This window comes from Ornithorhynchus anatinus, chromosome 1, assembly GCF_004115215.2.
Source record: "Ornithorhynchus anatinus isolate Pmale09 chromosome 1, mOrnAna1.pri.v4, whole genome shotgun sequence".
NCBI classification, from domain to species: Eukaryota; Metazoa; Chordata; class Mammalia; order Monotremata; family Ornithorhynchidae; genus Ornithorhynchus; species Ornithorhynchus anatinus.
This window is the reverse complement of record NC_041728.1, coordinates 588,647-613,967: the sequence shown is the minus strand read 5'-3', so window position 1 is coordinate 613,967 and position 25,321 is coordinate 588,647. Positions and strand designations below refer to the sequence as shown.

The 25,321-nt window shown below is 60.3% G+C and overlaps 1 protein-coding gene across 1 annotated transcript in view; it reads right to left on the bottom strand.

Moving 5' to 3' along the window:
* Window positions 1–6,324: 6,324 nt before the first annotated feature.
* The window catches only part of ZSWIM6 (zinc finger SWIM-type containing 6), a 62,468-nt gene continuing 43,471 nt past the window's right edge, over window positions 6,325–25,321 (bottom strand). The window contains exons 6-15 of the mRNA XM_029064156.2: window positions 22,609–22,788; window positions 19,632–19,811; window positions 19,345–19,491; window positions 18,560–18,706; window positions 16,961–17,227; window positions 14,353–14,488; window positions 13,638–13,795; window positions 13,353–13,516; window positions 12,762–12,843; window positions 6,325–7,208 (exon numbers count right to left, since the gene is read on the bottom strand). Of these exons, the coding sequence (XP_028919989.1) occupies window positions 6,346–7,208; window positions 12,762–12,843; window positions 13,353–13,516; window positions 13,638–13,795; window positions 14,353–14,488; window positions 16,961–17,227; window positions 18,560–18,706; window positions 19,345–19,491; window positions 19,632–19,811; window positions 22,609–22,788 (2,324 nt within the window). The 3' untranslated portion in view covers window positions 6,325–6,345. The remainder of the gene's footprint in view (window positions 7,209–12,761; window positions 12,844–13,352; window positions 13,517–13,637; window positions 13,796–14,352; window positions 14,489–16,960; window positions 17,228–18,559; window positions 18,707–19,344; window positions 19,492–19,631; window positions 19,812–22,608; window positions 22,789–25,321) is intronic.

Sequence of the window (25,321 nt, the reverse complement as noted above, 5' to 3'; positions counted from 1 at the left end):
GTGGAGGAGACGAATGAAGAGCCGAATGTCTAGCTGATATCCCGTGAGCCTCCCGTGCGTCGGGGGCCGGGGGTCGTGCGTGGAATGAGAAGACAGAGGACCCTCCCCCACCAATCCAGGCCTTCACGGGAAAATCTGGCCAGAAGCCCCAAGGGAATGCTGCCTGAGTCTTCTCAAACCTGGTCTGCACAGGTGGACCGACGAGCAGCGTCATCGGCGAGCCGACCGAGAAGGAGGCAGAGGAATTTGTAATGGAGATTTTTAGGACCGGAAGATCGGAAGCAGAAAACCCCGAAACCAATCACCAACCCCCTGCTTCTCTGGCCTGCCTTTCCCGTCGGCTTCGTTAGCTCGGGTGGAGCCCACTTTCCTTCCACAGGACCCGGGGAAAAGAGACCTCAGGGGGCTAGGCTCCATCCGGGTAGTGGGGCCATCCCCTTTGCTTCCTGGGAATTGGGGGTAACTTTCTCTGATTGGACGGGTGGAAAGCTCACAACTCTCCTTCTCCTTCTCCTCATCAATATTTATTGAGCGCTATGTGCGGAGCACTGTACTAAGTGCACGAACAAGTACAACGGTTAGCAGACGTGTTCCCCACTCACGGTGAGCTTACAGTCCAGATGGGGAGACAGACATTAATGTAAATAAATAATTTAGGATGTATCGTTTAAAGATACGTACAAAGGTGCCGTGGGGTTTTGGGTGGGTGGATATCAAAGACCCAAAGGTCCCAGATCCGAGGGCATAGACGACGAAGAAGGGAGAGGGAGCCGGGCTTAGTCAGGGAATGCCTCTTGGAGGAGATGTGACCTTATCTCTCAGCCGAGACTGTCAGGAATTCAGCGCAGTCTACCGATTCTTGACATCTCCTTCCTACCATGACGCTCGCCTGAGCGCTTGATTCAGCGGTCTGCGCGCAGTAGGCATCCAATTCACACTATGAATTGATCGACCGGAGGACATAGTGCCGAGGGTGGGCGGAAACACCCAGCTGTTGGCTTGACCAGGCCGGGCGAGTGTGTTTGTTTGATGGTACTTGTTAAGTGCCTATTATGTGCCAAACACCGTTCTAAGTCAATTAGGTTGGACACAGTCCCCGTTCCGCATGAGGCTCATAGACCGAAATGGGAGGGAGGATGGGTAACGAATCCCCATTTTACAGTTGAGGAAACAGGCACAGAGAAGTTAAGTGACTTGCCCAAGGTCACACAGCTAGTAACTGGCAGAACTGGGATTAGAATCCAGATCCTCTGATTCCCAGACCTGTGCTCTTTCCACTAGGCCTCACTACGTGTCGAGGGGGGGAGGGGGACAACTCGGGCTCCACCAGGGGACCCCAGAGCACCGAGGCGGCAGCCCCAGCCTTATGCAAAGCTCTGCGCCAGGGCTGCCCCGCGCCTCCCTCGACGAGCTTTCCCAGCCTCACCCCCGTCTGGCGCGGCATACCCTCGCTTCCTTCTGAAACAAAACAATTAATTAAGAAAGCAACCCACGAGGCCTAACATTATTTATGCCTCTAATTATCTCGTTCTAGCGGGTGTTTTAGTCTCTGGTCAGGACATTAATTATCTCTGTAACTACGGCGAAAGTTAGATGACAGGCAGCCGGGACGCTAGAACTCCCGCCGCGGTGAACTTTTCCGTCGCGCTAACGGGAGGGACGATTCCACACGGTATAAATCCAACAGGGAGACCCGTCCGATCTTTTAAGGTCGCAGGGAGAAAGTGTGAAAATGATTGTGGATGATTTTTATGAAGCGTAGGAGTCTCTCTGTGCACTAACGAGGCGGCTCTGAGGATCACCTCCTCGAGCTGGGCCACGGGCAGAGCAGCGGCTCGTTAGAGAAGCGAATAAATGACTCCGCATTAATCAAAGTGACGGAGCGGTAAAGGATGGGGAAGGCAGACAAGGCCGGTGATGGCATTAATTGGTATTTAATGAGAAACTCACGGCTCATAAATACCAAGACTCCTGGGCGAGACACTCGGGCGGACCGGCCGGAGGTGACGGTGGGCTCGGCTTGGCCTCGGGTCCACCCCTACCCATGACGCGTCCGTTCCCAGTGGGCAGGATACACGTGGTCTCCCACGGCCCACTCCAAGTGACCACGGTACCGGGACGAGAAGTTCAGTTACGTTCCTGGGATCTCCAGGCTCTTGAGGGGAGGAGAGGAGAGAGGCTGAGAGTGGTCTGGGGGGGACGGAAGGAAGGAAGGTAGTGGGATAGTAGTAACGGTAATGACATTTATCGAGCAACTGCTGCGTAAAAGCACCGTGGATCAAGCACTTGGGAAGTTCAAAACATTCTCCGCCCACAAAGAGCTTGTATTCTAAACAGGGAGGCGGACACAGAAATATTTACAGAGTAGTCAAAAATAACAACGTATACACACACGTACCGAGGACAGATAAGGACAAGGAGTACCTCGGCGCTAGAGATGATTGCTGGGCTATGATTAAGGACCCTGGGAATGGAGCAGGGAAGGCACGTTGGAGGAGGTGGGCTTGCAGGAGAACCGATCGGTCATTCCTATTTGCTGAACCCCTACTAAGTGCTAGGCACTGAACCAACTGCTTGGGAGAGTTCAGAGGTAGCCAAACACACCCATTCCCTGCTCCCAGGAGCTTCCAATCTGCCGGGAGCGATGGTCGGAGAGAAATGATTTGCGGACGGGGGGAGCGGGAGGCAGAACGAGGACCGCGCGCGGGAAGCGGAGCGGAGATGAGGAGATAGCCTGGGGCTCGCTCTGCACCCACAGCTTCCTGCCGGGCCACCAGCTCCCGTGCTGTAGAGGCCAGAGGCCAGGCGACCAACGGATCCTCAAGTCCAACAGACACCGGTCCCTCTCTGGGGCCAGAGCTTCGGAAATGGCTGGAGGGAGAAGACCCCCGGAGAGCGACGGCTCGTGTGGGAGGGTGGGTCAGTGGCCTCTAGGTGCCCCCAGTGTTAGTGGGACATGATTTCCCGGGGCAGGTGGGACGCCGGCCGGGAAGGCCGGGGGCACACCCAGCGTGGCGGCCACGGAGCGGCGGTCGGAGGACACCCACGGCCCCGAGCTGCCCCCTTAGAAAGTCGGGGGCCGATGGAAACACCTCACAGGTCACGGAGGTGGAGGTCACCGCGTGTTCCAGACTCCCCACGGGGTAGACGGGACCGTCCACCTCCGACGACGTGCTCCTTCCCGCTGTGGAAAGCGGCCAGCGTTCCCTCTTCGTCAGCCACCCCGGCCGGCAGGAACCCCGGTTTATGTGCCGATGCGGTCGGTCCGCAGCTGCTAAGCCAGTCCTCACTTCGTTTCCCAAAACGGAACCACCAGCCCGTCCCTGGCCACCAGCGTCAGGGGTGGGGTAGGGGAGGTGGGTCTTTAGGAGGGGCCGGGGGGGGTGGACATCGTAAGCCACAGCCAGAGCCAGGAGGCCGGAAGCCCACCCAGGGGCCCTTTGGCCTTTCGCTCTCAGCCCCTTTCCCTTGGGCCCACAGAGCCGGGGAAGGAAGGAAGCAGCATGGCATAGTAGAGCAGAGGCCTGGGAATCAGAAGGTCATGGGTTCTAATCCCAGCTCCCCGTCTGCTGCGTGACCTCGGGCAAGTCGCTTCACTTCTCTGTGCCTCGGTCACCTCACCTGCAAAAGGGGGATCGAGACTTTGAGCACCACACGGCGTCCAACCAGATTTGCTCGTTTCCACCCCGGCAGTTAGAACGGTGTCTGGCTCTTAGTAAGTGCTTAATACAATTATTATTATTACTACTAATAATAATAATCATAAAGAACAGGGAGTGCAGATGCTGTCGCCGCTGTTCCAGGGCTCGCACAGGCTCGGACAGCTGGCCTGTTTTGGGACTGCCCAACCGTGGGGGGGCCAAAGAGCTCCGGCAACATTCCCCTCCAGGAAACCCACGACCGGCACAGGAATAATCTGCACTGCTGTGTTTCCGCCCTCACTTCGGGTGCGCCCCACCAGTTAACACATCGCCGAGCCAACTCGATGCAAGAATGGTTTAGTTCCTAATCCTCGGTCCGCCCCGTCCGTGACAGACTGGCACGCCGGGGATTTTGTCCATTTCTTCCTAAAGGAATGGTGGGTGGGAAGCACCGGTAGCTCCAAGGGTGGTCGGGGGAGGGACGGATCTGGGGGGGTCCCCGGCACCTGGTGTCAACTGGTTTCAAATGGAGATGTCTAGGGCTCCCCCCAGCCCCTCGCTCCGGGAACACGGCCCACCGACCTCCCCCTCGTCCCCGTCCCGCCGTCCCCGGATGCTCACGCCGCTGCCGGTATCACGGCGAGCCACGATCGGGAGGAGACGCGCGGGAATCACCGCCGCACCAGGGATGCCAGGTGGCCCGCCCAGGTTGGGGCAAGATCCGGTCCCGGGACGAGCGCGCGGGGCGGGCACCCGGGAGGGGCCGGCGGCAGCCGCCCGCTCCGGCCGCCCGCGGCTGGCCAGGGAGACACATACCATAAAAGGAGGCAGAATCGACTTTCGAAAAACTAATTTTAATCAAAACAAAAATTGTTGATCATTAACAAGTTTATAAAACAGTGATTTAGTTACATAAATAAATCGATATCAGTGTATCAAATCTTAATTCTTTTCCACTTGAGGAGCACGTTGCCACGGGTGGTGAAGGACACCCTTTTCCCTAGTAGTATAATAAATAAAACGGAGAGCAGGAAATCGTTTCTCTGAACAAAGAGAACTACAAACATACCTCTAGCATGTTCGCTAATGAAGGGGACGAGAGACATGGGACACTTTTCGCACCAGAACATTAAAAGAAAAAAACTGCTTTAAAAAGCACGAGAGTACAGAACCGCCAGCTAAAGTAAAGACGCTAACTAGACTTTAACCCAGGTCGGTACTTTAATCATAGAATGAACGGTTTGGTAGTTCGATCTCCAGTTTGGTTATTTTAAAGCATTAAGACAAGGCAAGATAGAAGGCTGCTTCTGTTTGAGTAACTCTATAGAGAAAATAAAAATATATTAAAAAAAAAAGAACGGAAAAGTAGAACAGTCACATACCTACACAACTTTCTGTCCTGCACAAAGTCAAAATACCTATGCAGAATATATATATAATATATATATAATGTTTGTTATTTGTGCACAAAGGTTAGCTTATTATTAGCTCACTGCAAAGGCGTAATGGATGTCCCGGGTTCTGGAGAACGTTCTGCGCCTGCGACCGCAGGACTCGGGCCTCCTTGCTCGGTTCTGCAGGCCAGCGGCCCCAAGGCCCATCCCGTTCGGCCCGACCTGCTCCCCCGCCCCGCTCCCGATCCGCCCCTCCACCCCGTGCCCGGCCGGAGGCCGGGGTCGGGGGGGCCGGGGGGAGGGCGCGGACGCGGCCGGGCGGAGCCGGGAGCGGAGTCGGCCGTCCCTTCTCGCCCGCCCTCCTCGCTTTCGAACCGAGCTACTGCAGCTTCAAGTATTTTGCGTTACATAGAATATTCTTTATAAATTAGTTAATGTTATACTTTTCAATATTCCTCAGACATAGACTATAATATATATATACAGTACAATAAATGCTCTCATTCTTCTTTTAGTTTTTGGATAAATCCCTGAGAATGTATGTTGACAGTCGCTCCGTTCCCACGTGCACAAGCGTGTGCCCGCGCCCTCGCCCAGCCGCCGGGCGGGGCGGCCCGCCCCGGCCCCCGGCCCCCGGGGTGCGGACCCCCGTCCCACGGCGGAGACCCCCTCGGCGGGGGGGGGGGGGGGGGAGGGAGGGGCCGAGCCCGGCCTGGTGGATTTCCCCATTGGTGGCGTCAAGCCGCTGAAATGCAAAGAGGAGTTACAGAGGAGTAAAGCTGGGTCCGCTCGAGGTACTTGTCGTCACAGGCTGGAGGAGGAGGCGGAGGAGGAGGCGGAGGAGGAGGAGGAGCCGCCACCACCGCCGCCGGTCCGTTTGCTCTCCAAAGCCATTGCCGTGTGCTTTGGAGACTCTGGACGTGTACAGAAGACAGGAGAGGGGCGGGGGGGCTTTGCCACTTGACAACATAGACTCAGTGTAAACCAAACTTTTTTTTTTTTTGAACCTCTCTCCCTCTCTCTCTCTCTCTCTCTCTCTCTCACATACAAAACAGAAAAGAGGGAAAAAAATGGAAAACACACAAACTTCCACAACATGACAATTTAGTTTGCAAACTCAATAGAACTATACACATATAATACCGGTGTGGCGCTGTTTCTTTAAGTTAAAAAGGATACAAAGGCAGGCTCAAGTAAAAACAAACCTCCCCCCCCGCCCCGCCCCACCCCCCCCTCCCCGGCCCCTCCCCTCAGCCCCCCGCCCGCTCCCGTCCGCCCCCCTCCCCCCATCCCGCCCCCGCCCCCGGGGGTCAGCCGAACCGCTCCCGGACCAGCATCATCAGTTTCTTTTTGCCCTTGTAGATCTGTTTCAGGTTGTCGATGAACTGGGTGAACTGGATGTGTCCGTCGTGGGCCATGAGGAAGGTCTCCCGGGCCTTGCTCAGGAACTCGATGAACTCGCTGTAGTGGCGGGGGCTGATGTGCGTGAGCCGCGAGTGCGTGGTGTTGATGTAGGCGCCGATGGTGGCGTCCAGCAGCTGGCGCAGGGGGGCCTTGTCCAGGGACATGAGCTTCCCCGAGTTCCTGCGTCCGTGCAGCCCCACCAGGCCGGGCGTGGTCAGCGTGCAGCGGCGCAGGATGTCCGACAGGACCGTGGCGCACTTGACGCTCTTGACCACCAGCGGGATGATGGCGGCCAGCTCGTTCTTGCCCAGCGAGTGGCTGAGGGCGCAGGCCCAGAGCACGTCGTTGATGGCCGGGTGCGTGTCCTGGTTGTAGCTCAGGTTGAGGTGCGCCATGGCCAGCGTGGCCAGCTTGTAGGCCCTCATGGGGTAGCCGCGGTGCTCCATGTAGCGCGCGATGGTGAAGAGCTGCGTGTAGCTCATGCCGGCCGTGGCCGCGTCCAGCACGATCTGGTAGGCCGTCTCGAAGGCGATGTGGTCCTTCTCGCACAGGGTCAGGGCCGACAGGGCGCAGTTCTGCGGGTCCTTCATGGCGCACTGGAGGGCGAGCGTCCGGGCGCTGCCGGCCAGCTTCTCCTGCTGGTGGGCGTCCAGGTGCAGGCGCACGATGGTGCTGTTGGACATGACCGTCGTCGCCACGATGCTCGTGGCCTCGGTGGGCGTGAACAGCGTGAACCAGCTCTGCATGATGCTGTCCAGGGCGTACACACCTAGGAAGGGGAGAGCCGGGCAGGGCCCTCAGCGGGGGCCGGGGCGGGGGGGGCCGCTCCCCACCCTAGCCGGAGCCCGGTCGGCCAACCGGCTGTCTTGGGCCGGGCGGGAACCCGCCGGCCGCCTCTCGCCGCTGCGAGGCCGTCGCCCGGCCCTGACTCGCGGGGGCGCCGCTGGCTCGTGCACCGAGGGGCGGCCCGGCCGGGTCCCCTGGGCGCCGGCACCGACGGCGGCCCCGGCTTCAACGCGGTCACCCGGCCCCGGCTCGGTTCCGAGTCCGTGGCCACCGAGGACGCGTCTGGTTCGGGAACGGGGGCGGCGCTGGAAGACCGGCCCGCCTTGGAGGCCTCAGCGCCCTGAACGCTCCGGTTCGGAGACGGGTGGGCGGGTCCCAGTCCGGCGGGCCGGAGTCCTTACCTCCCGGCCCTGCGGAACCGATCCCTGGGCGGGAAACCGAGGCAAAGGCTCCCCCCACGCCCCTTGCCTCCCGCAGCCGCACGCCAGGCCCAGGGCACCAGGAAATGGGGGGCATGTGGGTCAGGGCTGTCCACCCCTCAGCTGGAAGCTCCCGGGCCCCTGCCCAGAGATGGCCCACGGGGTTAGCCCCTCAGCCACCATCCAGCCTGCACCGCATCCGGTGGTACCCGCCCCATCCCTGCGAGGGAGACAGGGATCTTCCCCATTTCCCAGAGGGGCACACTGAGGTAGCCCAGGATCGAAGAGGTGGCCACACCTGCTCTGCCTCCAATCGGTGGTATTTTTTGAGCCCTTACTGCACGTAGACCACTGCGGTCAACGCTTGGGAGATACAACAGAGAAGGGGGGCAAACCCCCCACCAAAAAGGGGCTTAAAGAGTAGAGGGGACTGCAGCACAGCCAACTCCGCCTCCGGCCCTTGAGAATTTATAGGTTATCCAGGCAGGGCTTTATTCAGGTGACTCTTTCTGACCCATTCCTAGGTACGTCGGTCTCTGTCTCTCAAATACGATCAAGGTTTACTAGGTTCCTTGAGTGTAAGACAGACCCGATCCCGCCTACGAGGAGCACACGGTCGAGGGGGAAGACTGGCACTAAAACAATTTACAACTAGGCAGAGGGGCTCGTGAAACGATGTGTATAAAAATGGGCCCAAAGGTCCACATCTTTATTCTCTCCACTCGGCAGATTCCTCCTCCCTCGCAAGTATTTCAGTCTCCGCCTCTCCATTCAGGGCAGGGGTCAGGCCTACTAAATCTTTTCCACTCTCCCAAAGCGCTCAGTACAGTGCTCCGCACGGAACAGACGCGCAATAGAAACCTACAGACTGATACGATTTAATTGATTAGTTGGACAATCGATCTGTCTGGGGAGAAATCAACCGCCCCAAAATCGGCTGGATCAGACAAGATTTGGGAAGGGTTTCGGAGATGAGGAGGACTGCGGTCCAGAGGATGCGAAGGGACCACAGTCGGGAGTCAGGAGGAAAGGTGGGTGCCAGGGGTCGGTACAGGGAAGAGTTGGGAACAAAGCACGGTGTGAGGGTGGGCTGAAGAGAGTGGGAGGAGACCACAGAGCTAGGTAGGTAAGTGGGGTGAGCTGATGATGGAGTGCCTCAATGCCTGTGGTGGCCCAAGATGACTAGGTAGCCATCAGAGGCCTCTGGAGGATGGAGAAACAGGTGCGGGACACTGTTTTAGAAAGATGACCCAGGTAGCAGCCCCACGCAGCATGGACGGGTGATAGAGGGGACGGGCGGGCCGGAGGCAGGGAAACCAAGGCTGAACCGGCAGTCCAGGCGGGCACGTGGACCGGCCCGGTGGCCACCTGCAGCGTGGCTCAGTGGAAAGAGCATGGGCTTTGGAGTCAGAGGTCATGGGTTCGAATCCCAGCTCTGCCACTTGTCAGCTGTGTGACTGTGGGCAAGTCACTTCACTTCTCTGTGCCTCAGTTCCCTCAACTGTAAAATGGGGATTAAGACTGTGAGCCCCACGTGGGACAACCTGGTTCCCCTGTGTCTACCCCAGCGCTTAGAACAGTGCCCTGCACATAGTAAGCGCTTAACAAATACCAACATTATTATTATTATTATCACCTGGGCGGAATCCGGCTGGGAAAAGCTCCGTGGGGGATACGGAGCCTGAACGCGACAGTTGGAAGGGAGGAACCTGAGGACGTGAGCTTTGGGGATGGGGAGGGGGCCAATGTTGGTCGTCAATGGTGGCGGAAAGCTCGGGGGACGAGAGGACTCGGGCACGACCCGTTGAGCTCCGGGTGGCGGCGGGACAGCCACGAGGCAGAGTCCCAGGGGCGGGAGGAGACGTCACATAAGCGTACGGAGGTGTGGTAGCTGAAATCACGGTAGGGGATGACCTCCCTGTTATAACGTAACCTCCTCGTGGACGGGGACGCCGTCCGGTACGACGGACTGCACGGTACAGTACGTGGCAGCCAACGGGTGAGCCCGCCTGACCGAAGCCGGGACGGCCGGGGAAGCGGGTTTTCTCCTCGGTTCTGCCTTGAGCGTCCGCTGCGGGAGCCCCGGCGCAGAAAAAAGAAACCGAGAGGAGCGCTCGTCTCCCTCCTCCCCCGTCTGCTGGGCCGGGCCCGGCTGGGGCCACCAGCGGGAAGGGGGATTACCTCCGGCCCACCCAGACCCCCCGGAGCCCGGCCCCGGGCCCAAGTCCACTGTGAGCCGACCGGGTCGGGGCCTTTCCGTCTCTGCCACCTGCCCGGTCTCCCCTATCGGGCTTCCTCCTGGCTGGATGCTGCTTCCTTTCACTTCCCAGTCCTGCTGCTTCCATCTTTTGTCCCTGCCATCCATTACGACAGAACCCCCGCCCCCGCCCTCCTCCCTCTGCCCCCCAGCTCTGGTAACCTCCGACACCGAGCCAGCTCCAACTGCAACCTTGGACCCACAAATCCTCGCTCTGGGCCCAGTCCTCTGAGCCCTATCGGCTCCATTCCCATCCCTCCTTTCTCCACTCCTGCCCGCCCCCGGTCCGGGCAGAAGTCCTCCTTTCCTCTTTGCCCACTCCCTTCTGTGTCGCCCTGACTTGCTCCCTTTACTCATCCCCTTTCCAGCCCCACAGCACTTATGTACTTAGCTCTCATTTATTTATTTCTGTTAATGTCAGTCTCCCCCTCTAGACTGCAAGCTCACTGTGGGCAGGGAATGCATCTGTTATCCTGTTATACTGTACCCTCCCAAGCGCTTAGTACAGTACTCCGAAGAGAGTAAGCGTTCAATAAGGGGAGAGGGGAGGCTGCCATTTCCCCTCTCCGTAGTTTATTTTAAAACCTGAGTATTAGGATATATACACAAGTGTTGCGGAATTGGGAGCGGGTTGAATAGCAAGTACTTGAGGGGTACAGATTTGAGCGCATAAGTGACGCAGAAGAGGGAGGGAGGGAGTAGAGTAGAAGAGGGCTCTTGGAGATGAGATTTTAGGAGAGCTTTGAAGAAGGGGAGAGTGGTGGACTGTCAGATATGAAGTGGGAGAGGGAGGTTCCGGGAGTTCTGTTCTTCGCCTACACCCACTGCCTTGGAGAACTCATTTGCTCCCACAGCTTCAACTACCATCTCTATATGGATGATTCCCAAATCTACATCTCCAAGCCCTGATCTCACCTCACTTCTCTGCAGTCTCTCGCACTTCCTGCCTTCAGGGCATCTCTAGCGGAATGGCCGGCCACCCCAATCTAAACTCCTCTAAAACGGAATTCCTCTTCTTCCCACCCCAACCCTCTACTCCCCACTGTCTTTCCCACCCCTATAGACACCACCGCCATCCTCCCCGTCTCGCAAGCCTGTAATCTTGACATCATCCTAACTGCTCTCATCCCACCCAAATATACAATCCGTCATCAAATCCCGTCAGTTCTACCTTTACCGCATCGCTAAAATTCGTCCTCTCCTCTCCGCCCAAACTGCTACCGCGCCGATCCAAGCACTTAAACTATCCCGCCTTGACTACCGCATCTGCCTCCTGTCTCTCCCCACTCCAATCCTTGCTTCGCTCTGCTGCCCGGACCATTTCTCACAGAACCATTCGGCACACGTCTCCCCACTCCTCAAGAACCTTCGGTGGTTGCCCATCCACCTCTGTTATCAAAGAGAAAGCTCTTACCTCTGACTTCGGGGCACTCACTCAGCTCGTCCCCTCCTACCTTACCCCCCGACTTCCTACTCCAACCCACTCCGTACACTTTGCTCCTTTATCGCCGAACTACTCACTGTACCTCGACCTTGTCTATCTTGTGGCTGACACCTCGCCCACATCCTCCCTCTGGCCTAGAACTCCCTCCCGCCCGCTTCATATCTGACAGACCACTGCTCTCCCCACCTTCAAAGTGTAATTAAAATCGCATCTCCTCCAAGAGGCCTTCCCCGACCCTGCTCACATCCCCCCTATTCCCGCTCTCCTCTGCTCTGTCTCTGCACTGGATCTGTACCCTTTAAAGCGCTTCCCATTCGCCCCATCCTCAGCCCCATGACGTGTACGTAAATATCCATAATTTATTTTCAAGTCTGTCTCCCCCTCTGGACTGTAAGCTCCTGGTGGGCAGGGAATGTGTCTACCACCTCCGTTGTATTGTACTCTCCCAAGCGATCAGCACAGTGTCCAGCACACAGTAAGCACTCAAATATCACTGACTGATTGATTCCGGGCTAGAGGAAGAATGCGGGAAAGGGGTCAGAACGCAGTGAGGTCCAGGGAGTACTTTGGTGTTGGAGGAGTGGAGCCTGTGGGCCGAGTTGTAGGAGGCGATCGGTGACACGATATAGGAGAGGGAGAGCCCAGCGAGTGCCCTTAAGCCAACGGTACGGAGTTTCTGTTGGCTGCGGAGGTGGATGGGCCGCCCCTGGAGGTTTTTGAAAAGCGAGGAGACGCGGACTGAATGGGATTTTTTTTTTTTTAGAAAAATGCTCCACGCAGAAGAGTGAAATATGGACAAGAGGGGGCAGAGACTGGAGGCAAGGAGGTCAGCAAGGAGTCTGATGCTGATTCCCACCCAACGTTTGACAGATCACAGCTCTCCCTGTGACCCAATTCCTCTTGCAAGGCCACTTCCTTCCCCTCAGCCCCAAGTCAGGGAAACCCATTCACCGTGGTGCCTGTATTCCCGTGTTTCCTGTTGTCCAAGCAATGATTTCATCTTGATTTCTCTTTTTGTAGATGCACTTATATCCGTCTCCCTGGGCAGAGTGTAAGCTCCTTCTGGCCAAGTCGGTGTCACTTGCTAGTACGGAGTCTGGGGCCTAAGAGCCGCTCAGGCAGTGCAGCTATTTACTACTATTAATCAATCACCGGCATTTATTGAGTATTTTACTATGTGCAGAGCACTGTACTAAGTGCTTGGGAGAGTGCTCGGCAAGCCTGGCGAGGCAGCAGCAGCCCCCTAGACCTAGTCCGCCCGCCATCCCTGCAACAGACGGGAGCCCCGTCTCCCAGGGACTCCAGAAAGAAGCCCAGGTTGCCGGAAATGATCTGCCGGACCCCAGGCCCCCACTCGCCTCGGTGCCGGACTCGAGGCGGACGGAGAGCCGAGTTCCCGGGAAGGCGCCTGCTTACCTACTTCTGTTGCACACGTCACCAACCACCTCACCATCTCCCGGCGTCGCCAATTCAGAGTGGACAAGGTCATCCGCATCACCTGCAGAACGGCCCCCGAGCCCGCGGTGAGGCTTCCCCAAGCCAGGGGACCTGCGTGTGCCAGCAGCTGCCGGGCCTGCCCTCCTCCCATCTGGGGTGGCCCTGGCCGGGGGCCTTCTGGGAGCAGCGGCTCGGTCTTTTTGCCCGCGGGGAGCCTGGCCCGGGCGAGGGGTTGATTCGGTAGGCCGGGGACCCGCCTCCTCGCAGCCTCTCCTCTCCCAGTGGCGGAACACCATCCCCGGGGAGACGCCCCGGGCCTCCCTTCCGCCCGCACAACTCGGCCGGCGCCGAGGGTTTCTATGGAAACCGGCAGGCGCCATGGGAACGGGGCGGGGGGGCCGAGAGGCTCAGGGTGGTTCTGTCGCCGCAGCCGCCATCCCCGGCGTGCCTCAGGAGAGGAGGCCGTGCTGCGCCCGGATTACGGAGCGCGGACACGGCCTCCGGAATCCTGGGCCGGGGCGGACGGCGAACGGGGAGACCCTGGCTGGGGCCGCCGCCGCCGCGCGGTACCTGAAGGCCCAGCTCTAGGGACACTTTGAGCAGCGTGATGTCGGGCAAGTTGTCCATGAGAGTGGCGATCTTAAAGGCGTCCTGGGCCAGCTTGAAGATGTGCGCTGACGAGTGGATGTTTTTCTGGATGGATTCCAACACCGTCTCCAGTCTCCGAACATCGCCTGCGGCACACGCAAGGAGGCCCAGGGTCACCGTGGGAGGTGGGGGGCCCCGGCCGCCCCGAGGCGCCCACGTGGATGGTTCCCGCCCGTTCGGCCGGGCCGGAGGGCGGGGGGCGCGTACCTTTGGCCGCGGTGAGCATGGTGGACGCCAGCTCACACTGCTGCGACTCGATGTGGCTCAGGGTGAACCAGCGCGGGTAGCGGTTGGGGACGACGGAGGCGAGGTGGTGGGGACGGGCCAGGTCCGCAGTCGGAGCGGTCGATTCCAGCACGAGCAATCTGCGGACAATACGCAGCTCTCGCCCGCCGCGCTCCCGGATGGCTGGCCCCGGGGACCACCCGCTGACCCTGCTCCCCTGGCGGAGCAGCCTGCTGCCGTCCCTCTCCCCCTCAAGAAGGGAGAGTGCGGCCCAATAGCCCCCGCCCCCGCAGCGGAGGCCCTGGCAGAAGTGTGGCGTGGGGACACCGCTTCTCAAACCACCAGGGTCCGGTTTCCGGTCCCCCCCGCCCCGCTCCAAGTGTCATGCCCGCCCGAACCCCTCCCTGTCCAGGGCGGCGGCGTGGTGTCTCTGCGAGAGACTGACTGCCCACGGACCGGGTCTGGATAGTGTCGCCGTCGGCCCGCGGACACCCCCAGTGTGCTTGGGGCGCGGGGAGGCGAGCTTCACCGAGCTCCCGACCGATCCAGACGCACATTTATTCTTCCTCCCTTTTCTGAAAAACCAAACTCCCCAAAAGCGAGGAGCTATTTGGTAATTTGCGTCGTCATTCCCAGGAAACGGGGGCAGGCGGGTGGGCCGCCCCCTCCCTCCCCCTTCCCGGCCCCCGGGACTTACCGCATGGCCCTCAGCGCGGTCGTGTACGCCAGCTCGGCGTCGTGAGGTAGGAGGGAGGCGAAGAGATACTTGGCAAACGTGTGCATCGGAACACTCTCTCGATGGACGATTTCTCCCAGGCCACTGTAGGGCCCGGCTGGGGGAAGAACGTGCACGTAAGCGCACATACACACGTGCCCACCATACACACCCCCCTACACAAAGTGCAGGTGAACAAATGGCTTCTCTCGCTACGGCCCAGGAAGTTTCTCTTGCCATCAAATTCCTCCTCCTCGGTGGGCAAGGATGGGGAGACGTCCCGCAGCAACCCCCTCCCTGAACCCTTGGCCTCTGTCGGGCGGGTCTGGATGCCCTCCGGCAGCCCTGCTTCTGGGAATCCTGATTCCACCTTGCCTCCCCGGGAAGAACCAGCCCAGTGAGGCCCAAGAGCAGGGAGAATAAGGAGAGCAGGGAGGGCGGGGAACCCAGTTTCTGGGACGATGGCGGCCACGTGACCTAGGGGTCTTCCCGAGAGGCCACGGAACAAGGGTCCAGGTGGGGATTTTTGCCAGGCAAATAAAGCCAGCTGAAGACACAGGGAGGGAGAGAGGGAAAGGAGGGAAGGAGGCAGGCAGGCAGGAAGCTGGCCAAACACACTAACCGCCCCCTGCCCCCAGAGGGTAAGCGGCCTAGGTTCCTGTCCGGACTGCCGCCTCTCAGGTATCGCGAGGAAGGCGATCCAATGTGGGGACGGCCCGGCCCATCAAGGGTCAGCGGTCCCTGCGCTGAACAGAGAGCGGGGATGGCTGCAGGGGGAAGCCCAACTCCCATCGGGCCCGTGGCTGCCGGCTGGTCCCTCAGGGAAACGTCTGGCGGGGGCAAGGTTGCACCAATTCCTCGCTCTCACTGGGCCCACCCCCGCTTGATACCCTGTTCTTTGCCACGTCCCTCTCACCCTTCCCGGCACGCCGTGGGGCACGGGAGGTGTTAAAACCTCCAACTCGGCTCATTTTTTTTCCCCGAAGCGAGATCGGTTCCTTGAACCATGCTCTGGGTGACCCAAAGATCCCTCCGCCCCCGCGCTCAGTCGCAGCCGCCTGTTCCTCCGTTCGCTCCCGTCCGCGAGCTGTCCACCCCGCAGTACGCAGACTCGGCCGGGACCCCCGCCCACCTGACCCTCGCTGACAACACCGTTGGCCAGAGAACGACGGAGAGTTACCGCCCCCAAACTTCCCGGTTAGCCGTCGCCACGCCACCCAAGTGGATCGGATTGGCCCGCTTCCGGTCCTTGCCGAGGGCATCGAGGTCCAAGGTGGCAGCAACTGCCACTGTCATCATCAGCAGAAAGGTATTTATTGAGCACTTACTGGGCGCAGAGCACTGAACTAAGCGATTGGGAGAGTACAACAGAACAATATAACACATTCCCTGCCCACAGCAAGCTTCCAGTCTAGCTGTGAATAAATAGCCAGGGTACAACCGGCCTGCCGTGGGCCACGGCGGGAAGGAGGGTCGTGCCACCGCAGCGCGCACCGCCGGGTCCGTCCTGCCACACCGATCCTGCTCTCAGTCCCGGGCTCCCCGCCTCGGCCTCACCAAATCACAACAGCTCCAGTGGTCACACAGTTATTTACATCTTGCCCCCTCTCAGGCGGGAGAGGGGCAGCGTGGCCTGGTGGACTCCGGGTCCGGGAGTCAGAAGGACCTGGGTTCTAATCCCGGCTCTGCCACCTGTCGCTTGTCTGCTCAGTGACTTTGGGCAAGTCATTTCACTTCTCTGGGCCTCAGTTACCTCATCTGAAAATAGGGATTAAGACCTTGAGCCCTAGGTGGGACAGGGACCGCGTCCAACCCGATCACCTTGTATCTAGCCCAGCGCTTAGATTGCCTGGCACATAGTAAGCGTTTAGCAGATTCCACGGTTACTATTATTAGACGAAGGAGAACAGGTCTAAATCCTAATCCTGGGTCGGTCACTCACTTGCTATGTTTACCTTGGGCAGGTCACTTAACTTCCTCTGGGCCTCAGTCTCCTCATCTGTCAAAGGGGGAATTAAATACCTGTTCTCCTTCTTAGACTATGAGTCCCGGGTGGGACAGGGACTGTGTACAACCTATCACGTATCTCAGTAGTGTCTGGCACATAATTGGTGTCTACCAAAATTATTATTACTTGTCAGCAACAGTCAACTTTGAAATCGTCTCAATGCCCGAGGGTGAAAGCGCCTCACGGGCACAGAACACGTCCAGGACCCCCGCTCAATCGGTGGTATTTACTGAGCACTTACTGCGTGAAGAACACCGTGCCGAGCACCAGGGAGAGTACAGGACAGCACCCAGTAGAAGTGTGTTTAGTAAGAATCTGCGCAAAGCACTACAGACTCAATCCCCGCAGGCAGGAGCTTACAACTCGCTCTACACTCCCGAGTATCCACCTGCCTGGCCCCGGGGGCGCTCGGCACAGGTAAAGGGTGTGTCCTCCTGCCACCTGCCCCGGGAGCGTTTGGCACCCAGCCGGGGAGCGTCATCCTCCACCACCGGCTCCGGGAGTGCTCGGACGGGGTGTGCCGTTCCCCCCCCACGGGCCCCGGGGCAGAGCCCCCACCCTCCCCGCCACGCCCTACCGCACCTTGGAGGAGGAAGACGGCCTGCTTGCGGAAGATCTTGACCAGCGTGTCGTCCAGGGGGATCTCCTGGAGCCTGGAGATGAGGTGCTCCTCGTGGCGGCAGGCCTTCTCCTGCGTGTACAGCCCGTCCGGCATGAGGCGCTGCTGCCCCAGCCCGATGAGCGCCACCTCCACCGCCAGACTCAGGTACGACTCGCCCTCGGCCAGGAACTGCGGGGGGGCGGCCGGCGGGTGCTGCGGGTCCGGGGGTTTGGCCGACCCCGTGCCCTCTGCGCCGAGAAAAGGACGGGACGGGGCTGACGGGCCGCACCCACCACGGCCCACCCCCGCGCCTCCCGGCAACGCCGCCCACGCTGGGAAGGAAAAGGGCCAGAAACCACAAGGCCCGGTCCGAGGGGGGTTTCGTGAGTCCTAATGGTGGGGGCGGCACACCAGTGAGAGCCCGGAGTTCTAGTCCCAGTTCGGCCCCTGGCCTGACCTCCCCGCTAGCCCACTTGGGCAGGTAGGACCCTTAATCTCTCTGCTCCTCCATTTCCTCGTGCCTGGAACGGCGGGGGGGCGGGGGGTGTCTCAACACTGGATCCTGTCTCGGCACTGGGGAGCGCTCCATTATCGCAGGACCCGACCGTAGCGACGCCGGAAATATTCCCTCCCTCGGGTCCAGGGAAACGCTACCAAGAGACGGCAACGCCTGCCCGGCGACGACGGGCAAGCCCGCGGCCCAGCCCTAAACCCCGCCCTCAGCCTGGCCGGCAGCCCCGCTCGCCCATTTCCCCGCTGCCTGCACGTGCGGCCGCACGCCCACACACCTGCGCACACACACACAAAAACGGTCACCCTCACGGACCCGACCTCTGAGCTGGTCCGGGGGGGGGGGGCGGGGGAGCGGATGGCAAGGGAGGGGCCGGGGCTTCCGAAAATAAACTATCTGAAGGCTGCGTTAGCGGGGCCTCCGTCCGCCCGGTACCCTGGTTTGTGGGCGCAGCCGCCCACTGGAGCAACACCACCCCGCCCAGGGGGCGAGCCCAAAGTAGGCTGGTTCTCAAAAGAAAAAGAAGCCAGTCTCTCGCTCTCACCGATACGATTCTTCCCTGACTGAGAGTCCGGACGGGCACCTCCTGACAGGGCTCGGCGGGGCCAGAGAGTCTATCCTGGAGTTTTTGAGACCTCCCTCAGCAGCGTGGCACAGTGGAAAGAGCACGGGCTTTGGAGTCAGAGGTCATGAGTTCAAATCCCGGCTCTGCCACTTAGCTGTGTGACTGTGGGCAAGTCACTTCGCTTCTCTGTGCCTCAGTTACCTCATCTGTAAAATGGGGATTAAGACTGTGAGCCCCACGTGGGACAACCTGATTCCCCTGTGTCTACCCCAGCGCTTAGAACAGTGCTCTGCACATAGTAAGCGCTCAACAGATACCAACGTTATTATTATTATTATTATGAAATACGCTGATGGGGGAAGCGATGCCAGCCGCCGGCTTCTCGGCAAACCGGGGAGGGTGGGAGGTGGATGCACAAAGCACAGGGGCAGGCATACGCATGCGCGCGCGCACACACACACAGGCACACGCGCTCCCCGCACCACGGCCGGCCCGACGCCGTACCGGCAAAGTCGGAGCCCCCGGCGCAGCTCTGGTCCTCCCCCCTGCAGGCTTCCATGAGGCTGCCGAAGAGTGTGCCGATGGGGTCCAGCGGGTGGCCGACCCAGCCCTCCAGATTGCTGATGGACGTGACCCCTCTGTGCAGGAGCTCTGCGTCCGCCGCGGCCCCGGGGAAGGAAGCACACACGGGCGCCGGCGGTCAGTCGGCGGCCGGACGGCGGGGAGAGCGACCGGCCCGCCCGGCCCCGGGGCCCCCCCCGACACCCTGACGGACGGAGGCGGGAGCGGGCTCGCGTGGCCGGACGAGGCACTGCCGGCCCCCGTCCGGGCAGAAGGAATCCAGGACACTGCCCGACCACATCAGCCTGGTGGAGTTTAGAGAAATCCACGCCGGCACCGCCCGCTGACAGTGCGCTTCTGGGTCGGCGAACTCCCAAGAGCGAGAACTCCCAAGAGGCCCCGTGGGCCCCCCGTCCCCCTGACACGACCGGGTCGAGCTCCCGGTCGGATCCTCTCCCTCGGCTCTCCGCCTCTGGAACCCCCGGTAAACCAAGGCAGAGGGGGCCCCGCCCCCGCCCGGCTGCAAAAACATCCGAGTGAGAACCGGGGCCCCAGTGGGCCCACCTCCCACTGGCCCCGAGGCCCTCCCGACGACGAAAACCGTCGCCGGCCGGAGACCCCGGGCCCCGGATCCACCTCATCCCCGCCGGACCCGAGAAGGGGGGCATCACCCGACCAACGTCGCCCCGCGTCCTCCCGGGACCATCCCGGTGAGGGGCCCCGCGCACCTTTCTTCTGAGCCCGGAAAGTCTCCAGCTGCTTCTGCTGCTGCTGCCTCAGCGTGTTGACGATGGCGACGGCCAGCCGCAGGGCCTCCCGCGGGGACCCGTGGGACCGCAGGGCGTCCACCCGCGCGCAGGCCGTCGGGACGTGCTCTGCGGACGCCGAGCGGCGGGGAGCGGCGTCAGGCGGCCCCCCGACGCCGAGGGAGACCCCGACGGGCCGTCGCCGGGCTCCCCGGGATCCCTCCGCCCGGCCCGGCCCCCCGCGTCCGCGCGTGCGCCCGCCCGCTCACCGTGCCAGAGGGGCCAGCCGTGGGCGTCGAAGAGGGAGCCGTCGCCGTCGGCGCGGCGGCGGTAGCCGGCGTACGGGTCGCCGCCGATGATGTGCTGCAGGTGGCCGTCCCGCCAGTGGAGGGTGCAGGCCTCGATGGCCCGGGTGAACACGGTCCGGTGGGGCCTGCTGTTCGGCGACTCTGTCGTTGCCACAGTTCAGAGAGCGGCGTGAGCGCCTCGTCAGCCGGGCCCCGGGCCCCCGCCCCCCGCGCCCTCCCCGGCCCCGTGGGCCCGCGACGCCACGGCCGCCCCGGAGCCTGGCCGGAGCCTCCTGGGCCTCGGGCGCTTGCCTCCTCTCGGCAGCGTGGGGCTCCCGGTTTTCCTTTAACGATCCTGTGCGGTTTTGCTCCGGGGGAGAGGAGGCCCCGGGGCGCGGGCCCGGCCGCAAGGGCACGGAGACGGGCGGCCCGGGGCGCGCCGCAAAGCCACACAGCATGGTTAACGAGCCCCCGGCACCGGACTTACCTGCCCCCACGGGCCGGCTCCGGCTCCGGCTCCAGGGCAGAGACTCACGACCGGTGCGACGCCCCCGGCGGAGCCCGGGCCGCCGGGCACCGCGAGCGGGCGGGAGCACACCGTCTGGGGAGGAGCAAAGTGCCAAGTCCTACGGAAGACAAACGTTGGGGGAACGATGGGCCGGCTCCCGCCTGCTCCTGGCTCCTGGTAACTCGGCGCCAGCTCGCAAGGCTCGAGGGGCTCGTGGCGGTGCCTCTCGTGTCCCTCGACTTTGCTCTCCAGCCTTCTACCTCGCCGTCCTGCACGCCTCTCTCTCTCCCTCTCTCTCCGCTCCTCGAAAAGCCCCCAGGAGCCATCCGTCCATCCATCCTCTCCGCCTCCAGCACGCCGCCTCTACGGCTCTCCTCCAGCTCTCTCCCTACCGGCCTCTCCGCTGCCGCCAGCCCACGGTCTTCGCTGCTCTCGGGCCGACCTCGAGCTCGTCTCTTCCGCCAGCAGACTCTCGCTCGCGCCCAGTCCCGGCCCGGCCCACCAGGCGGGTCGCCGCTCCTTCCGTCTTCTAAGCCCTCCTGAGATCCTCTCTCCTCCGAGAGGCTCGTTGTGGGCAGGGGACGCGTCTACCGACTCTGTCGCACTGAGCTCCCGAGCACTTAGTAAATTACTCTGCACACAGTAAGCGCACCATAAATACTTATGACTGATCGACTGATCGACTGAGGCCCTCCCTGCCAGACAGCTCCCCTTCGGGCCCGTCTTTAGTGCTGCACCAAACGCGCACTTGCGACCCACCGGTCACCCTTCCCCTCTTCCTCCTGGCGGCAGTTTTCTCTGGACCCCGACGGCCCTGCTGGACTCGGAAGCTCCTCGAGGGCGCCGATCGGGTCTACCACCTCTGTTGGACTCATCCGCACGCTCAGCACAGTGCCCCGCACGCGGTGGGCGCTCAGTCAATACTACCGATCGATCCGTCTAAACGGACCTTGCTAGTTCTCCGTTTCGGAGAAGTCCACGGAGAGGTTAAGAACACTCGCTCCTGAGCACGGGCCGCTGCCGGGAGAACCACGGCCCGCCCGGTCCAGAAGTCTGCCTGCCAGTAGCAGGCAGAAACTCAGGAGGAACTGGGTGCTGGTCTGTCCTCCTGGTTACACGAAGGTCATCGACACCCCTGACCCTCTCCTCTCCGTCTCCGACGGTCCCTCCGGTGGCCCAAACGTGGACCATTCGATGTCCCACCGTCTCCTCTCCATCTCTGGCCCTCTAGAGACGTACACATGAACCATCCTAAGCCTGATTATCACCTCTCCGACTCCAACTGTCCCTCCAGAGATGGACCACGCGAAACCCGACCGTCTCCCTCTCCGACTGTCCCTCCAGTGACCCAGCAGAGACTCTGCCGCAGGAGCCCCTCCTGGATGCTAATCCACGACCTCATCCGTTCGCCTCCTGACGTTCCCGGTTGTCCGGCGTTCAGAGTGGGAAGTGCCCCTCGTGCCAGGGGAAGACAAGTTTCCTTCCAGTGTAATCCAAGCCTTCGTCTTCCAGCTGCAACGGAGCACGTGAAGGATGGCGATTTCTCTCTCAGAAGAGACAAGTTCTCCGTCCAGGAAACCACGGCAAAGAACTCGAAAGGAAGCAGACCACTGATCCCCAGGTGCCCTAAAGGAGGGAACGGCAGACGGAGGAGCTGATTCCAGTGCGGGTGGCTGGCGTGGCTTCACACGTGCTGTCCTGTCCCTGTCCGCCAGATGCCTGCCGGGGCAGGGGGGCGTAGCGGCCGAGACTGTGGGTGTGGGGTGGGGGTGGAGGAAGGGCATGGAAAGCCCCTGGTGACGAAGGGTCTTTTCCACGGAGGTCTTTTCCACGTCGAATCCAAAGTGTCATGACGGCAAAAGGGTCAAAAGCCCAGGGTCGCTACTGGGCCGAAGCCTCGTACATCAGCGGGCACGCGGGGCTCTGCCGCCCAGACTGATGAGCGGTTTTTCCGGTTTCCCGTCGGGCCCGTCCGCCTCGTGGAATGACCAGGGTGATTCTTCCAACAGAAACCTTCACCGCCGAAGGCACAGCCCCAGAAGGCAGAGGCAGGACCGGGACCCACGCGGCCTGATCCCTGGCGCTGGGCCCCAGGGTGGCGCTTGACGTTCAACCGTCAGCGGCGGACGGACGACCACGAGATGTTAATAGGTTGCACGCGGGAGGGAGAGTCGCTCGGCGGATCCTCGGGTCACCCCTATCTCCCCCTGCCCCCGGTGAGGGGCAGATCCATGGGGACAGACGTGGCCCAGGACGACCAGCCTCTGCCTCAGGAGCGGCCGGGCCAGCGGACAGGTTGGAAGGCACGACGAGGGCGGGGGCCGATGCCAGCTGCCCCCAAACCACCATGCGACCCCCCCCAACCTTGGGACCACGCGGGGGGCACCCGCATGAGAGAGGGGCGCAGGAAGTACAGGGCTTCTCGCCTCCCAAGGATCCCCCCACGCTCACCTTGGTAGGCGTGGGCCCCCTGAGGCAGAGCATTGGTCAGATTGGGCAATTCATTTCCGTGGTTTCCGTCCTCCCAGGGACACACGTCCACGCTGTTCCACTGTTTCAGCTGCCGGAGCCAACTGGCCTTCTGCTCCAGCTTGCAGTGGGGGTTCAGGACTATGCACATCCACAGGGCCCCTGGCACAAACACACACACGAGCATGTGGGAGAAGCGCGGGCCCTGGGTTGGACCCACACCGTCCTCTCCCTCCCGTCCCTCGCTTGGGTGGTGCAGAATGGGGGACGGATTTCCAACGGGTTCCCAACTCATTGGAAAAATGTGCACTGCCAGCAATCGCTGACCCCGTGAAACTGAACCAGATGTCATCTGTAGCCTTGTCCGACGAATAAATATCAACTGCTCTGTGCCAAGCACTGTGCTGAGTGCCGGTGCAGAGGCAGTGCACAGAGACCAGACGTGGTCCCTGGCCCGCTTGGGACTCGGGGTTTAAGAGACCAGGAAAGCAAAGAACCTGGAAGGTCTCAACCTGCCTACGTTTCCAGACCAAGAGGAGGTGTCCTGGGGGAAGCGCCGCCTCCCCGGGCTGCCTCCTGACCGCGGAGAATGGTTCCGAGAGCAAGAGATGCCTCTGCCCGCCTCACGGAGCCAACCCCGGTCCGGCCGAGGGACGGACCTGCCCTGGTAGACCATGTCGGTCATCCTTCCCCGCCATCATCAATCAGTGGTATTTATTGAGCGCTTCCTGCGTGGAAAGCACTGTGCTAAGCGTTTGTGAGAGGACGATACAGCAGACCTGGTTGACACGTTCCCTGCCCACGAGGAGCTTGCAGTCTAAAGTCTCCCCCGATTAGACCGTGAGCCCGTCAATGGGCAGGGATTGTCTCTATCTGTTGCCGAATTGTACATTCCAAGCGCTTAGTACAGTGCCCTGCACTTAGTGAGCGCTCAATAAATACTACTGAATGAATGAATAAAGGGAGAGACGGACGTTAAAACAAATTACACATATATACATAAGTGCTGTGGTGGTGAACTTCAACTGCTTTAAGGAATCTGTGAATAGGCGATGGAGAAGGGAGAGGGGGCAGGGGAAATGAGGGCATAATCGGGGAAGGCCTGTTGAGGGAGATGTGATTTCAGTCAGGTTCTGAAAGTGAAGAGAGTGGTGGTCTGTCGGGTACGAAGAGGGAGAGAGCTTCAGGCCCGAGGTTAACGACGAGACAGCTGAGACGGAGGTACAGTGAGTTGGCTTTTGGCTTTAGAGGAATGAAGTGCGAAGACTGAGTTGTAGCAGAAAATCAGCAAAGGAGGGGCGAGCTGAATGAATACTTTGAAGATGATGGTAAGGAGTTTCTGCTTGATGTAGAGATGGGTGGGCAATCACTGGGGGTCCTGGAGGAGTAGAGAGATGCGGACCGAGCGGTTTTGTAGAAAAATGATCTGGGCAGCAGAGTAAAGTATGGACTGGAGGGGGGAGAGACAGGAGGCAGAGAGGTCAGCAAGGAAGGTGATGCAGTAGTCAAGGCAGGATACGGTAAGCGCTTGGATCAGCACAGTAGTTTGGATGGAAAGGAAAGGGCAGATTTTATTCATTCAATCCTATTTATTGAGCGCTACTGTGTGCAGAGCATTATACTAAGTGCTTGGGAGAGTACAACAATAAACAGTGGCATTCCCTGCCCACAGTGAGCTTACAGTCTAGCGGGGAAAATTTAGATGATGAGATTGGAGCCCACGCGAGCGGAGCACAACAGATCAGCAGTCCAACTCCTTAACCACTCGACCACCCCATCCCAATGTTTAGTAACGTTTTAGCGATGTCGTGAAGGTTGAACTGACATAACTTGGTGACAGACCCAAGACATTCACTGAATGAGAGAGTCAAGGATAATGCCAAGGCTAAGGGGCTCGTGTGAGATAGAGAAGGCAGTTGTACCGTCTACACTAATGGGAAAAATAGAGAGTGGACAGGGTTTGGATGGGAAGGTGAGGAGCTCCTTTTAGGACAGGTTTAGTCTGAGGCGTCCGCAGGTCACCTGAAAGCAGGAGAAAAATAAGAGACCGTAGAGAGGCAGAGAGGTCGTGGCTGGAGAGGTCGATTTGGGAATTATCCATGGAGATACCTGAAGCCGTGGGAGCAAATGAGTTCTCTGAAGGAGTGGGTGTAGAAGAATAGAAGGGGGCTCAGAATTGAGCTTTGAGGGGACCCAGAATTAGGCGGTGGGAGGAGCCTGAACAGGAGACCGAAAGAGCAGTCAGAGAGATGGGAGAACTAGGAAAGGACAGTGGTGGTGAAGCCAAGGTTAAGTAGTTAATCAATCAACCAATCCTGAGTTTGATTCCTGATATCCTGGTAGATAATCTTTTTAACCCAGTTGGCACTGCCAGCCTCTCCTGCCCTTCCCGTCCCACTGAAACCCCCTGGGAGTGGTGGAGACCTGCTCGGAAGGAGTGGCAAATGAAAGTTAGCTCCTCTTTGAAGCTGCGCGCAGAGCGGCCCCGCTGAACCGACGATCTGGGCGAGGGGGGGTAAGGTGGAGGTGGTGGTTGGGGGTGCCAAGAGGGAACCGCGTCCCTGGAGGCCCAGAATTCTGTCCTCACTGGTGCCCGCCGTGCTGTCCTATTCGGCTTGGCTCCGGGGTCCCGAGGAGGGTGACAAAGACAAAGACAAAGCCCTCTCGCTTGCTCTCGCTCTTCTTTCCCAAACTG